This window comes from Penicillium oxalicum, chromosome II (assembly GCF_001723175.1).
Source record: "Penicillium oxalicum strain HP7-1 chromosome II, whole genome shotgun sequence".
NCBI classification, from domain to species: domain Eukaryota; kingdom Fungi; phylum Ascomycota; class Eurotiomycetes; order Eurotiales; family Aspergillaceae; genus Penicillium; species Penicillium oxalicum.
In genome coordinates this window covers 3,056,869-3,072,146 of record NC_064651.1, presented here as the reverse complement: position 1 = coordinate 3,072,146, position 15,278 = coordinate 3,056,869, and the positions used below count along the sequence as shown (strand labels likewise).

The following is a 15,278-nucleotide window of genomic DNA, read 5'->3' as shown; positions in this document are numbered from 1 at the left end:
TTTATGGCCAGATCATGTCGGATTGCTGCTCGCGAGAGGATATCAATCGTGGACTCGGGGTCACGTGGTCCTCCCACACTCCAGCCCGTAGATGCTGTAGATGTTCCTATCGTTCCTGCAATACCATTTTGGGGCTCTCTCCGACTGGGGCCGAGAACTTCCATCCTAAACGAAAGGACAATCATGGACCCACGAAGACGTGCGATTAGAGCGTAGGTTCAGCTGTATGTGTCTGGTGGCTGAGATCAACGTCTAAGTTCAAGACTGCAGATGTGATGAATGTCGACGACTGAAAGAGAAGTGCGAAGGTGGCACTCCCTGTAAGAGATGTCTTCACGTTCAACGGAGATGCGAGAGAAGCTCGTTCTCGAGAAATCGAGAGTTCCGTGCTTACGTCCCAGAGTGAGTACCCGTGACGAGAACAATTTGGACATGAGCTTACCCTCCCAGGACTCGAGTCGCAAGGTCGGACTTCCAAGAGTTGATCGAACGCTCGAGATACATGGAACGCATATTAAAAAAAACCATTCGAGACATTAGACTTGACACCAAGAGTCTCGCTCGGCTGGCTGATACCCTTGATCGGGATGGAGATGGCGCACGCGTCACCACATCCGACACATCCACTGAAATTGAGGGCTTAGTAGAGATGGGTGATGAGACATGCACAATGGATCCAGTCGATGATCAAACAACACGTGAGTATCTCCGCCTGCCAAATTTGGGTCTTTTCATTGAATTTGACCGGAATCTTCCCCAATGGCCTCGTGCTCACTCTTCCAGACTATTCTGGTGAATTTTCCTACTGGAATTTCTCAATGCGACTGAAGCAGCAGATTGAACAGATGGGTGGCCTAGAAAGTCAGGTAGGCATTGGTCATCCTTTCGATAAGCGCAATGATTATTTCCTCCTAAACTTTCAACTGATAATTGACAGTCTCATGATTCTGATCGTGCCTGGGACTTTCCCAGGGCCCATCAGTTACGCCCCGTAGGTAGTCACCTTTCGGCAGCAATGTCATGCAGTCCTCCTCGTCCAGTTGGCGAGTTCTTAGCCCGTGTGTTCTTCAAATATGTCGAAACGCATTACTATTTCATTGAGAAGACCTGGTTCATTGACAAGATGAACTTGCTTTATGAGGATCCAAGCAGATTCGCCACTAAGGGGGGAGAAGTCATCATAAGTATCCTTCTCACTGTTTTTGCCATCGGCTCTCAATATGCACATCTCGAGTCCACTGCATCAGGGTTGAGAGATCAGCAGGAGCAGAGCTTCTCGGAAGAAGATATCGGCGCGACTTTTTATCAACAGGCAATTCGATTACTGCCCGAAATCATCGAGCTTTCTTCTTTGGAAAGTGTGCAAGCTTGTCTTTTGTTTGGATACTATGCCCTACCGGTGGATACATCAGGACTGGGATATGTTTATGTCAATCTTGCTATTCGACTTGGCATGCAAAACGGCATGCATCGGAAATGTGCGACCGGTGCTTTCAATGCGACCATGGTTGAGGCTCGCAATCGCGTATGGTGGACGGCATACCTTCTTGAAAGGTCAGTAGTTGTGCATTGGATCGGTACTTCGCGCTGACCAGAGATTAGGAAGATATCGATCTTTCACGGAAGACCTCTTTCGGTACTTCAAAAGGATGTTGATGCTTCGCTCCCAGTCTTTTGTGAGGGAATGGAATCAGAAGACTCTCGGACGAGCGTTGCTCGCGCAGAAGCCTCGGTTCAACTCATCCGTTATCTTGAGCAGCTTTTTACCGATGTGTACGTTATATCAACCCCATAAAGCAGTTCACAATACTCACGATGTACATAGCAACGCTCTTCGGGGTTGTCAGAGGAATCAAATTCCAAAGATTATCGCACACCTTCTTGCCAGTAAAGAAGCCTTGAAAACCTGGTGGGACTCCTTACCTAAAAACCTGACGAGCAGTGCCCTGCAGCCACTACCGCAACTACGCTCCGCCATGCACTTCCAATTAGAACATTGTCTGGTGCGGATGTTCATTGGCAGGCCATTCCTACTAAGACAGGAGAGTTCAGATTCAACGAGTACCTCACCAGCGGAATCTGTGATCACCTCTGGGGACAAAAGGCACTCTTCCAACCGAACGCGCCTGAGCCACAAAGACCTGATTGACGATTGTATTGAGTCAGCCACTGAGGCTTTGAGTATCCTCCAAGGGCTGCGTGACAATACGGGTCTTGCAAGAGCTTCGTATGTCGAGTACAGCTCCTGTCGAGCATCACTCCTTGTCTTGATCGCTTATTCTATCCAACAATTTTCTGAAAGATATCGCAATTTGCTCTACAAAGGGCTCGATATGATCCGGGAAATGTCGGCAGCGGGTGAATCAGCCCGGTCAGAAGTTTCCTTGATCGAAACGCTGGAGCGGGCGCTTGCTCGTCTACATGCGCGAATTCAAAGAGCCGAGCAGGGTGGTAGCTCTCAGCTAGAGCCATCACCTTCCGATTACGAAGCTTTCAAGCACTGGGGGGCGATGATGAGGGATGGTGTCATCAGCACAGACACTGATTCTGACAGGGCGCCAGTCTCTTTGGGATCAGCTGGTAGCGCAGGACCTCTTCCTGAGCACTCTCGAGTCATCAACCAATCCTTCGATCAGCCTTGGGCATTCAATCCCAGTCAGAACACCCTCTCAGTGTCGGATCAGGACATGGGCATGCTCTGTGCTCTCGATCCGCTGACAGATATACCATTCTTTGGAGCCGAAAGTTCATCCCCGTCGGCAGCTTGGCCTATGTGGACTGAAGCGCAAGTATTGGAGCAGTTTCTATCAGGCTCACGCCTTGACTCGATCTCGGAGGCCGACGCATCTCATAATTGAGAGTATTTCCAGTGATTCTATAACTATGATACACGTGTATTGTTCGTCGCCCAGCATGCTTTCTGTCTTCACTGAGATGATTAATTAGACGCGGCAATAATTCCTTCCGCCATCGCGGGTAAGGAGTCTGTGGTCACTTCCAACTGTGCGTCGAAAATCTCGGCGCACGACTCCTTCTCATACACCGTACAATAGGCACCTCGGAATCCGACCTTCACAGCCGCCGTCACATCCCACATGTGCGCGGCCGCAAACCATTTGATGTCGTTGTCGCTGAATTGAGCCAGGGCAGGCCTGTAAGCAGCCAGAGCCGGCTTGGCCACACCAGCCGAATCACAGCTGATGAAATTCTCCAACGGCATATCGACCCCTCCGCGCTCAAAGTATCCACGCACGCGCTTGGTATCCCCAGTGGTCAAACACCAGACGGTGAAATTTGCCTCTCGTAGCTTTGCGAAGCACTCTTTTGCGCCTGGACGCAACTCCAGCTCTGAATATCCTTGAGCGCATTGATCCCGCTCCGCTTCTGTGGCGAACGCGCGGGGATCCTCAACGCCCATCATGTACAAAGTGCGGAAAAACAGAGCGGCCATGATTTCTTTGTATGGTTTGTAGCGCTCCGAAATTGAGAGAAATGTGAATTCGAGCTCTGCAGCCGTCATCCAGGTAAAGCCGAAGGAACGAGCCGTGATGTTGTGCTTCAAGAGTCGCTGGCCAATGACCTTGTCGATGCCGTTGTAGAAGGCATCAAAGGAGACGCAAGTGCCAACTACATCAAAGACGACGTGCTTTTGGACAGGCATTGTCGATCAAGGAACAGCTACCGCCTGTTCTAAATTGGACGAAAAAGGTTGGGTCTTCGCGATCGCAATGGTAGGGAGGGGTCGTTTGTTATCGAAGAATCGAGCAAGATGAGGTAGAGCCTGGAGCAGGCAATAGTCGAGGCCGAGATGTGAATCGTAGTGAAAGTTTCAGAACTTGATGACGGGGAGAAGTGTTGCTCGACCAGGAACTGAGTTATTTGTCCGCTACTTTTGCTTAACACTTCCAAGAACGCGTGGATTCACTCGAAATATACCTGCAACATCTGTTCGGAATGTAAATCGGAGTCAAAACTAGTCTAAAACCGCGCTGTTCCAATCCATCCTCATCCTCCAGACTCCACGTTCTCCCCGCACCGGAGACTCTCCTCCGATTCTCATATCGTCCTTCCTATCGCCAGTGTGGGGATTGGACAAGTGGAGATTACTGCTTCAGGTTGACTAGTCCATTTTGAGTAGGTCCGGTCCGGGTTCCATCGGAGTCTCGTTATGGGACAACTGAATGAATTGAGTGGGTTCGATGGGGTAGGAAAGTCGGCGCGGTACCTGGCCTCTTCTATCGAAGATAAGATATGAGGTTGATGAAGTCCTTCGAGATCACGGATCTTATGGTTCTCCACCCTCAGGTCCCCCGATCTCGGCTCTTTTACAGATTGAAATCTGCCTCCGATGCAGCGGAGTGACGCAATGGAATTGCTTTCTATATGTGATCGTTGCTTCGGAAGTAGGTGAACTACAGTTCCAGGTCAAAATGACATTATTCTCCAGCGGACACGTGAAAAAAAAATTATAGAGGTCTCAAGACTCCTTTGTTGATTATGAAATCATCGAGTCTGTTTTGCATGAGTTGCACTTACCCGGGCATCCACAGACTACATCGGATGTAGGTAGTGACCACACGCTCAGCACAAGAATTCTAATTAGGCTCTGCACAGAGTACCAAGAGAAAAGACAAACAGAAACTGGACGTCGTTGTTGCTGTGGATATACAGAGGATCACCCATAGATTAAAGTTGGAGAGAAAGTTTCCATACATTATCATGATTATATACACATTTCAAGACCAAAGTATATTCAACCGCCGAAGACCTCGCTTCGGTCCGGGCTCGGGCTCAGGGTTCTGACGACAATGCTCGATAAAAGATCGGATGGGAATTTCATCCAGAGGAATGATCTTCGTCTTTTTCCAGTATTTATAGCCAAAGTAGACGACGATGATAAAGGGCAGATTAAAGTAAGAAGAGATAAATGTCTCTGTACTCCAATGGCCCTTCATGAAAGTCGAGTAACCTCCAGTCAGGAAAAGCAGAATGAACACAACCAAAGAAATCCAAGTCCCATAGGGCTGGAAGGGAGCAGCCCATGGCAATTCTCTTTGTCGGTCAATTCCCTGCTTCTTGCAGCCGTAGAGGAAGCGGAGATAGACAATCAGAATTATAATCCAATTGACAATGGTGCTGATGGAAACAATGTCCTGAAGCCATTCAAAGGCTAAAGCAGCCCCGTCCGAGAGACTCATGAATCCCAAAACCATGAAGACTCCGTAGAACGCGACAGCGACGTATGGAATGGAGAATCGGTTGAGTCGCTTGAAAACCGCGGGCGCGTGCCCTTGAACTGCCATTCCATACAAGATTCGGGAGCCCCCGAGCATGTTGGAGTTGCCCGACGACCATGCCGAAGTCAAAATCACGGCGTTGATAATGGACGGGACGATTTTGATGCCCGCCGTTCGTGCCGCGATGACGAAGGGGGACTGCGCCGCGGTACCAGTGGATCTGAGAAGATCTGGGTCTGCTGAAGAGACGACCAACCCAACCATGAAGATAGTGATGACGTAGAACAGTAAGATACGAACGAAGATCCGTCGCGCGGCCATGGGAATCGCCTGTCTGGGGCATCTGGTCTCGGCAGCCGCAACGGTGATATTTTCGATACCGGAATATGCGTAGAGGGCATTGCTGAATGTGGTCCAAAAGCCCAAGAATCGCCCAAGCGAGCCTGGAATATCAAGATACTGAACAAAAGGACCATAGGGAGCTTTCCAGTATTCAAATCCTATCGTCTTGTGATTGGGGCCGCCCCCGCAGGTGATGACAAGGGCCATGATGTTGATTCCGACGATCAGCATGATCTTGAGAAGTGAGAATCCGAATTCGAGTTCGCCGTATATGCGAACAAACACCAAAGCTGTGACGACCATGAGAAGACCAAAGACAACAATCCAGATGGCACTGCTGACGGTGATCCAGAACTCCACAATAACGGCGCAGGCAACCAATTCGGATGGAATCGATGTCGCATATGAATAGACTTGATTCCATCCATTGGCAAAGGCGAGAGATTCGTCCACAAAGACTGCCGCGTATCGGATCACACCGCCGTTCAGGGGCGCTAGAGACCCCATCTCCCCGACACCAAAGACCACACTTGAGACCGCAGCACCAATGATGGAATAGGCGAGAAAGGCACCCAGTGGACCGGCGTGGGCGATGGCGCGGCCTGAGCTGAGAAACAAGCCTGTTCCGACGGTGCCCGCCAGAGCGATCATTTGAATATGGCGTTGGTGGAGACCTTGTCGAAATTCATGAATCTCTTCTAGCTGTCCTGCAGCGTTCTCAACATCTTCTGTCTTTGTCATTTTGGCGTCGTAACTGAAGGTCTTCTCTTCCAGAGAAGAAGCATGGATGTTCTGGTCATCCGACATAGTGGAAGGCGGTGATGTCGAAGAAAAAGGACCTTGCTAGATACTCTCAGGGGAAGATCTTCATGGATTTAAAAGAAGCGATCAGCGCCACCACGTTGTTTATGCTTCATCTACGCTCAACATATTCGCTTTGACAGAAGGTCGGGCACCAATCAAGACCATTCAATTGATCGAGTCTCCTCGGCGAAAAGGCATTGATAATCGCTCGATGATGGTTGGTCTCTCAAGGCCGGGCTCGTGCCGGCCAGATATCAGCGGCGGCACATACAACGACCATCCAGTTGTCTATCGCACCTCTGCGGAGGATATTCTCTCGTGGGACACAGACAGCAACAGAATGAGGCTTGATCGACCGCGTGGTCGTATAGAAGATAAGCTTTGGGGGGCCGGTGCCCAATGGGGAAGTTCCGGTCCGGTTGTTCTCCGGTGGACCCAAAGTGGACGAAAATCAAGAATAATCAGATTATCATCTGGAGCGATCTGGCTTACAGCCAGTTGCGATAATTAGTAATGACATCGAGAACCACGCGATTTCCCCGCACAAGTCTGACTGTTTGATGGAGTTGGAACGGACTATCAATTGCTAAATTCGTGCAGTCCACGATAAGAGCCCAGAAACTTAATTAGGTCCCAGGTCAGCCACACTCTCTCTATACCAAAAGACATTCCGTGAATATCATTAGTGGTCTACCTTTCATAACCAATATGCCAGCCAGAACGCAAGACCTGCCCACCCATACCAGGGATTTGTCCAGCTCCACCACTGCATCTCCCGTTGCAGGGACATCAAAATGTCTGCCTACCAGCATTCCGGGAGAGACGTTTTGGCAAACATCGCAGCACCGCCTTCACAATCACCGATCCACCGAAGAGCTTCTAGAGCATAGCGACATTGTCATTATCGGTGCCGGATATGCCGGTGTCGCGACAGCCTATCATTTGATCAAAGACTATGCCGACTCCAACAAGTCCATCACCATACTCGAAGCCCGCGGAGCTTGCTCGGGAGCCACGGGTCGAAACGGCGGCCATGCAAGGCCAGACTTTTACGGCCATATCCCTACATATATGGATCGCGCGGGTACACAGGCTGGAGCAGAGATTGCAGAATTTGAGATTCAAAATCTACGCGCCTTGAAGAAGACTGTCGAGCAGGAGAAGATTGATTGCGATTTCACCTTGACCCGGTCCATTGATGTCTGGTGTAATGCAGATGCGGCCAAAAAGGCCAAAGCTGTGTATGACAGAATGACTGCCGAAGGTCTGGAGTACATGGAGGATGTCGCTTTTTACACGGGTGATAATGTGGAGGGTGTAAGTCGATCGACTGAGTCCGTCTGATGAGCATTAAGACGAAGACCCCCCAAAAAGTCCACCGAGGTGGTGCTGATGACTTCTGTTCAGATTTGTGGCGTGAAAGATGCCAAGGCCTGTGCGAGTTTTACTGCTGGCACCATGTGGCCCTACAAATTCATCATGCATCTGGTGGAATTGATTGTTGACGCTGGTGTGAACCTGCAAACCAACACCCCCGTTACTTCAGTAAGCGCCGACGCGCAGGGCGGTTTCGTCGTCGAGACCCCTCGGGGCAAGATGCACGCTGGCAAAGTCGTCTACGCCAACAATGCGTACGTCTCCGGTCTCCTCCCACAATACAAGAAGAATATTGTCCCATGCAAGGGCATCTGCTGTCGCATCACCGTGCCAGAGGGTGTAACGGCCCCTCTTCTCAACAACTCCTATATCAACCGTACAGAGGACAATGTTCTCTCCTACCTCATTCCACGGGCCGACGGCAGCATTGTCGTCGGAGGAGCTGCTGCTATCTTCCGAAAGCACGAGGATCAATGGTACGACAACGTGGACGACAGTGTTCTCATTGATTCTGCAAAGGACTACTACAATGATTACATGCAAAAGACCTATCGCGGATGGGAAGACTCCGGAGCCAAGATCGACAAAATCTGGACGGGTGTGATGGGATACTCATATGACTCAAACCCCCACATCGGCACGGTCCCCGGAGGGGATGACCAGTACATTCTGGCAGGATTCAATGGTCACGGCATGCCGGTCATTTGGCTGTCAGCCAAGGAACTTGCGCGGATGATTGTCGATGATATTCCATTTGAGCAGACAGCTATGCCTCGGCTGTTCCAGACGTCTCAATACCGCATTGATCGAGCTTTGAGCGGGAAGACCGAAGACGGGGACATTCTGGGATCTGGGAAATTTGCTGCTACGAAGCCCTAGGTGCAATATAAATGTCTCCAGATAATGAAACAGAGCACGAAAAATTATAATGCGAAATAAGAAGTTTGTCTCCATCAATCATGTGTAAAATAGATGCCAGGTGCTGAGGGATGGATGGATGCATGCGCACTCCACCTCCATCCGTCTTCTGGCCTTGATGGGCAGCTTGTGCCTCCCTCCATGCTTCCATCGCGAGTCCAAATGTCCAAGTCAGGTTCCAATTGAGCTGGGGTCTAGAAAGATAGGTTATCATTACCTCAAGTGGGATTCTGATATTTAGTTTTCATTTCATCGCTTTATTCTATCTATTATAGGCCAAAGGCAAGGTTTCAAGTATGTAAAAGTACATTCTGTACCAGCAGCAGAGCCTAGTTTCCTGAAACGACAGCCAGACCTTCGTATATCTTTTTCTTCACAGCCAAGAAGCTTCCGGCACCTCGGCCCAAGGTCGCCTGGTTTGCAGCGGCTTGAGCAGCAGCCTCGACTTCAATCCTACCGGTACCCGACTTGCGCACCGCCACTGACTTGTCGATAAGAAGCGTTCCTTCACCTCGAAACTCCGCGGTGTGACCGGCCGCTTGCATGAGTTTCCGCAGGTCGGCGAGCCGGAGATCGCCGACGTGAAGAGGACGCGACATAGACCTTGTACCAGCTGCCATACTAACCGGCAAAGTGTCAAGCAGGGGAACCAAGTCCGTTTTCTCGACAACCCGGTCATCTGCGCCAGCTGCGGGAACCCCGGTCGAGGGAATCTCTGCAGACCCTGCTGCTTGATCGCCTGCCAACTTGATCTTCTTCCCGGCGGGGTCCGCATCGGACCCTTGGTGGTCTGCAGAGCTGTCCGGCGCTCGAAGCTGCGCCGTGAGCGCCACGACACCGAGACTTCGAACATGTTGCCAATGCAGGCGTCTTACGAGACTGTTGCTCAATTTAACAGTCCAGGCATTCGTGTCGACACTGGCATCAATGCCCTCTCCATTCACAGGGGTGAAAATGATCGCAGCAGCGTCAGTGCTAGTGGTCGAAGCATCGGGGCTTGCTTTGACTGTGAGCAGCTTCTTGCACTCTTCCGCCAAAGCCAGGGTTTCGTCCTTCATGCCACCAACCAGAATGAGTTTTTGCGGCTGGATCAAGGGGATCAGCATTTCCAGACTGCGCTTATCATGCAAGCCCATGAAGTCCACAAATGCAAGGCGCGCATGAATTGTGATTGTCTCCTTGCGATAAAGCGCTTTTGCGGGGCCTTCGAATGACTCCGCATCGGCCTCGTCTTCTGACGACCCAGCCAGCTCAGCAGCTTCACCCTCAGATGCAAGACTAAGTTCATCATCGGCCCCAGCTCCACCGTTTTGGCCATTGACGGGATTTTGACGCTTTCGGGCTCGAATGTTGTCGGATGTTTGCCGTGCGCCAGAACCAGCCGTTTCATCCCATCGCCTCTTTTGGCCCGGCCTAGTGTGCGCATCGGACTGTCTTTGTTGCATGTCGATTTCCTCGCGTTCCTCAGCACGGAGGTATTCTTCCGGCCGAATAAATTCTCCATACTCGTCACCCTTCTTGCGCGTGGTAACATATGGGAACATACGCTCGCGGCCTTTTTTGCCTCGAACATCATAGTCATAAACATTTTTCCGCCGCAACAAGATGTTGATACCAAGATCCTCGTCAGTCAAGGCTAGTTTGCTCCGATTTGAGTGCGCCAGCGTGGTTGAAAAGTTAAGGACTTTGCCTTGCTGCTCCGAGTCGGACTCTTCGGAAGAGGTAGAGCTAGACCGATCGTCTAGTGCATCGGCAACGTTTTCAAGGCCTTCTTGTCCTCGTGCCTGTGAAGTATCTTGAAGCTGGCGCTTGGTTGCCAAATATTGCTGATAGAGCAGTTGATCTCTTGTGTCGAGAGGTACACGCTGCACTTCTGTCCATGCCAGCTCCCTACCCCCACTGTGAACCTGCTCGAGTAATTCTCCATCTGGTCCTTGCTCGAGAGCAACTCCATCTTTGCGTTCTTCGTACCATTGCCATATCGTTTTCCCAAGCGACACTGTACCAGCAGGCTCCTTGGTGTCTTCTCGCATCTCTTCGCGGAAAGACTCGGTCATTAGAAGGAGGTTATTAGGACCATCGGCGATTTGCCGAAGAGACTCTTTGGAGAATCCCCAGGCGAGAGAGGTGTCGGAGGCGAGAATGACCTTGGGCCCCTCTTGGGCCAGAAGCTTTTCGAGGCGCTTCTTACGCTCGATGGTTCGGAGGTGCTTGAACGTGAAAGGGCCGACGCCTTTGCCGGCTCCCTTGTCTTGCCCTTGCCCACCGGCCTTTTGGCCCGTTACTCCGTCAGCGCCTTCGGCTGCCTCGAACTCGCGCACGATGTTCTCGTCCATCCACTCAAGCATACTCCTAGCAAGCCTCATTGTGGTATTGACTTTTCTTCCGGCCAGGTACAGTCCGGCGCCCTTCAGAACATCGCCCCTGTCGTCACTTGATGCGGCGCGCCAAGCGTGCTCAAGAGCGTATGCCAATTCAAGAACACGAGAGCTTGTATCGGTCGGGATAAGAACAGTGCCACCTTTTGCCAAACTGCTCCGAATCATGTCAAGCAGCAGATCATCTCTTTTCCTCCGACCCCCAGACACTGCCAGCTTACTGGCCCCCTTCGTGCTGCAGATGAGGGCCGTCGGCTTTCGCAGCTGCTCGATGACTTCCGTGCCGCTTGCACCAGAACCACCAAACCATGCAGCACCTGCTACGACGCTTTCTCGTGCCTGGTTCCAGTCCATAGCGTATACAATAGACTCCATCCCATGTTGAATGTGCCATATTGTTCCTCCAACCGTATGTCCTGCGTTATAGGCCGTGAGAGTGAGGCCATCGAGAGGCGGCGAAAAGGGAGACGGAAGAGGCTGATGGGGCTGAGAGTATTTGAGAGGCTGAATGAGCGAAAAGTATCTCGCAATCTCCTCAGTCGTAGGTGCCTGAAGAAGGATTCGTCCCGAGCTGCCGGTGGCTTCGGAACTCTCATCAGCTTCTGCCGTTGAGCCACCTGCAGAAGGTACCGACGATGCGCTGGACTCTGAGATCGATGATTTTGGAAGGAAAGTGGCTGCAAGTGGCGATGATGAGTAAAGGTCTTGCAAGCAAGTTCGACCGAATGCGATCACTGGACTTGTCGCATAAATTGGGATCTGGGTGAACTGAGGAAACGTCCGACAGCAATGGACCAGAGCACCGATATGAGCCGGGGTCGCGTGTGTGAGGAGAATCAGAGAGAGTGTTGGAATATGCCTGAGCGTAATCTTATGATTAGTCTGGACAATCCACCCCATCACGTCTGGGCGAACAACTGGAGCTTACTTCTCGAGTTCAACCAAGTCACGAGTGTCAAACGAGTCATCCCATCCTACGTCGATGAGAATCTTAATTCCACCGTCCAGCTCAAGAATAGACTGCGAGGCTCTTGAATCTGAGGACTGAGCCCCGAGCAACGGGGTGAAGGTGAACATCTCGCCTGTTGACCGTTGGAAACGGGAGCAGGCGTAGGTGAACTAACGGTATCTCGCGATCTAACGCGCGAGCGAACCGATTACCAGGGTTGCGGTCCAAAACTAGGCCAGCTTCTCATGTCGCTTGGCAGATTGGATCCCCGGGCCCGAAGACAGTGGTGAAGAGGCAAGAAAATGAACCTCTTAGCTATCGTAATTGGGCTTTCGGCGGCTGTTCATTCAAAGCTGCTCTTGTCAAGTCGCGAAATGTTTGTGTTGTTTGTACGTCAAGCTCAAGTCACGGGACACAGAAAGAACTACGCAATATCGGGGGCTTCCGCACTAGGTATCCATTCGCAGATAATGACTAGCATGTATATGCTGCAACCCTTTGGAGAAAATCAAACCGTTGCCATTAGAGAAATAGGGAGGTGAACGCTAAATAAATTCAAATCAACAAAAAAATAAAATCAGTCTTATTCTCCAATAACCCTTCCCAAGGATTTTCAATGCTGAGGGGCCCATCGCCGAGCTGGCTAGAGATGGTCGCTTCCAGTGTGACCCTCGACATCCATCCATTGTGGTCTGACAATACCGACTATAGCTGTCGACTGCGACTTTGCAAAACTTCATGGCGACAGAATGACGATTCAAGGCGCCTGGCGCTTAGACACTCGAGTTCTTCTTTTCATAAGCGTGGTCCTTTTCCCCCGTGTCACTTGCGACCTCAAGCTTGTGAAAGGTCTTGTGGCCGTGGGAACCTGGGAATACTCAGCTTTCACAGTCGCTGACACGGCCTCTGGCATTCGAGCCCCGGCCCAGGTTCGAATCCGCCGAAAAGTTTCGACACAAGGGAAGTGTCTTTGTCGCGTCACAGGGTTGTCCACAATTTCATTGCATATTTGAAATTATCTGGAGGCTTCATCTTTATTCTGTGCGGCAGCGCCCAAGATCTTGGAAAGTTCATCTGTGTCAGGAGGCTTGGCAGTGTTCTGGCACTGTTGCTGATGACTTGGACCCGGTTTGAGTACATGAGCTGGACTTTTGTTGCTAGCTCTGCGAGTGGCACGCTTCTTCGCTTGTGCCCTGTGACCTATTTTGTAGAGTCTTTAGCTTGATACTGTCATTGTAAATTCAGGAATGGTCATGAGATTCCGCTCATGTTTCTTGCAACGGGGGATTCACAATTTTTTCTTTTTTTTCGAAAATGGGGAACAAGGTAAAAGAAGATGAAATCCGAAGGGGAAGAACGTAGAATGGTAAAAACATGAAAGGGCAGTGATGGCCGACAACGTGGTCAACATGCCAGAAGAACATTGTTGATCATTGAGATTTTTGCCACAGATCATCAGCCTGCGAAGCAACAGAATCGTGTAAAGACAAGCTTAAATTGATTGAGCGGTGGTGACTGGGACATGAAAAATCTCTGTTTCACTTACCAGCTTGAAGAGTTAGCTTCGCTGCAGTCGTCTCGGTTGACCTTTGGTCACCCATGTCTGAGCAACCCGAGATGCGTAGCTCAACCCTCTTTTCCCTCTCACTCGTTTCGTGTTCGGAATCACCACCACTGTCGTCTCTGGGACCGTTGACCTGGTCGCTGATTCTTGTTTGAGATTGTTGAGGTTATCCTTGGCTTCAGTCTTCTCGCCCTCCTCCAACTGGAAAGGATCAAGTGAGTGATCTTGATGACTCGGGGGACCCAGCGTCCCCTTCATGTTTCTTCTCATAATTGAAACCATTTGCGTATATTTGTCGCCATTTTGTTGAATTTCATTCTTCTCTGAACGGTAGCCAAGCTCGGGACGGTTATATAGCCCTTCGTCCCTTCGTGACCGACTGTCTTCAAGAAGCCGGTGTCCTGCGGCTTGAATTCGATCCGCAAGCCGTCCTCGTGCAGCAGGTCCTGCAAGATGCCATTGCGGTGCCGGAGGCAGTGGATTAGCGACGTTGGCAATAGCGTCTCTATGCTGCTCTCTGCACATGGCTCGTAATCGAAGACAAGTGGTCGGGCATCTCAATGCCTCGCAGAGCTGATCATGTGCGAGCCTCTCAAGCCTCTCCCTGGTGAAACCCCCCCATGCAGAAGCTGGGCCAGGCTCGAGTACCCATTCGAGGCCAGCAAGACCAACTTTTGGATCATACGCATTCACTTCTGATCCCGGTCGTAAGCCTGAAATGACAGTCTGGTCAGCGTGGGTCCGGATCAGATCTTTTCCAAGATCTTCGCCCGGTTGCCGAGTGTCAATAATGGTGATCCAGCGTGGGAAAGCCGCAGTGTGTCCAAAGTAAATCCTCGGTAAGTTTGACACCAACTTAGTCGGTAGAGGATAGTGTAGCTCTGCCGCATTGAGACTCGATTTTTGAGGGGAGTCGAGTATGACCGAGACATGCGCATCGGTATCCGGGGTTTTCTCCTTGGGGGCGACGCTAGCAACAGGCTTGGTCTTTTTGAGCTTTCGCCTCTTGATGGGTGATGTCTCTGTCAGATCACTTTTGGTGGTAAGGTTTGTATTGTCTGAATTTGCACGAGCTTTTTTCAAGGCTGCGGCGGTCATCGATCGCGTTTGGCGTCGAGTCATCTTGAGGCTCAAAGGATATGCAGACTTCGATATCAGATGCACGTTCTCAAAAAAGTAACACCTTGTCTCGCAAGAAAAATGTTGGATGACAGCGCAGTAAAACTGGGGAAAGCGCTTTTTGTAACTATCAGTGAGGAAAATGTGCTCAAGAGGGTACCATGGGGGCTGTGTCGATTTAAAATTGACAGCGTACGACTTGAACAAAGAGAGAGGCACATGGCTCTGTAGCCTGTGCGCTCGAAGAAAATAGACCCTTTGTCTTCAAACCAGCTCACCTAGGGTTGGCTTCAATCTCCAACCAATCTTGGTCACCAGTCAGTCTCGGGGAAATCCAAAATGCTGACCTTTCTTTGTTATAGGACCTACTCGCAGTCACCACCTTGGATTCGCCGAAGTCGGCCAGTGAGCCAACCTGAGTCCCGCGCAAATGGACGTAGATAGGGTGGGGCGAACGAGTTTCTGTACTTACCAGTGCTGATACTAAGGACAATGCCCGATGGGGCATCAAAACAAGTACTTTCCGAAACATTTTTTTTTGCGGATTTCGGACAGCAGTGGGTAAAGTTGGGTGTCTTGAGACTCCTACT

The 15,278-nt window shown here is 50.7% G+C and overlaps 6 protein-coding genes across 6 annotated transcripts; 2 read left to right on the top strand and 4 right to left on the bottom strand.

Annotated features, from left to right (window-relative positions):
• Positions 1 to 502: 502 nt before the first annotated feature.
• On the top strand, positions 503 to 2,858 carry POX_b02946 (uncharacterized protein; the record flags this gene model as incomplete). Its single annotated transcript, XM_050111853.1, has 5 exons — positions 503 to 698; positions 784 to 866; positions 938 to 1,554; positions 1,603 to 1,773; positions 1,826 to 2,858. The coding sequence occupies 5 exons, from the start codon at positions 503 to 505 to the stop codon at positions 2,856 to 2,858; spliced, it is 2,100 nt and encodes a 699-aa protein (XP_049972199.1).
• Positions 2,859 to 2,938: 80 nt separating this feature from the next.
• Positions 2,939 to 3,661, bottom strand: POX_b02945 (uncharacterized protein; the record flags this gene model as incomplete). The annotated part of the gene is made up of 1 exon (XM_050111852.1): positions 2,939 to 3,661. The coding sequence occupies one exon, from the start codon at positions 3,659 to 3,661 to the stop codon at positions 2,939 to 2,941; it is 723 nt and encodes a 240-aa protein (XP_049972198.1).
• A 1,075-nt stretch (positions 3,662 to 4,736) lies between these two features.
• On the bottom strand, positions 4,737 to 6,386 carry POX_b02944 (uncharacterized protein; the record flags this gene model as incomplete). The annotated part of the gene is made up of 1 exon (XM_050111851.1): positions 4,737 to 6,386. The coding sequence occupies one exon, from the start codon at positions 6,384 to 6,386 to the stop codon at positions 4,737 to 4,739; it is 1,650 nt and encodes a 549-aa protein (XP_049972197.1).
• Positions 6,387 to 7,091: 705 nt separating this feature from the next.
• On the top strand, positions 7,092 to 8,639 carry POX_b02943 (uncharacterized protein; the record flags this gene model as incomplete). Its single annotated transcript, XM_050111850.1, has 2 exons — positions 7,092 to 7,700; positions 7,791 to 8,639. 2 exons carry the CDS (start codon positions 7,092 to 7,094, stop codon positions 8,637 to 8,639), a joined length of 1,458 nt encoding a protein of 485 aa, XP_049972196.1.
• A 368-nt stretch (positions 8,640 to 9,007) lies between these two features.
• On the bottom strand, positions 9,008 to 12,133 carry POX_b02942 (uncharacterized protein; the record flags this gene model as incomplete). Its single annotated transcript, XM_050111849.1, has 2 exons — positions 9,008 to 11,915; positions 11,985 to 12,133. The coding sequence occupies 2 exons, from the start codon at positions 12,131 to 12,133 to the stop codon at positions 9,008 to 9,010; spliced, it is 3,057 nt and encodes a 1,018-aa protein (XP_049972195.1).
• A 1,430-nt stretch (positions 12,134 to 13,563) lies between these two features.
• POX_b02941 (uncharacterized protein) lies at positions 13,564 to 14,691 on the bottom strand (the record flags this gene model as incomplete). The annotated part of the gene is made up of 1 exon (XM_050111848.1): positions 13,564 to 14,691. The coding sequence occupies one exon, from the start codon at positions 14,689 to 14,691 to the stop codon at positions 13,564 to 13,566; it is 1,128 nt and encodes a 375-aa protein (XP_049972194.1).
• Between the last annotated feature and the right edge of the window lie 587 nt (positions 14,692 to 15,278).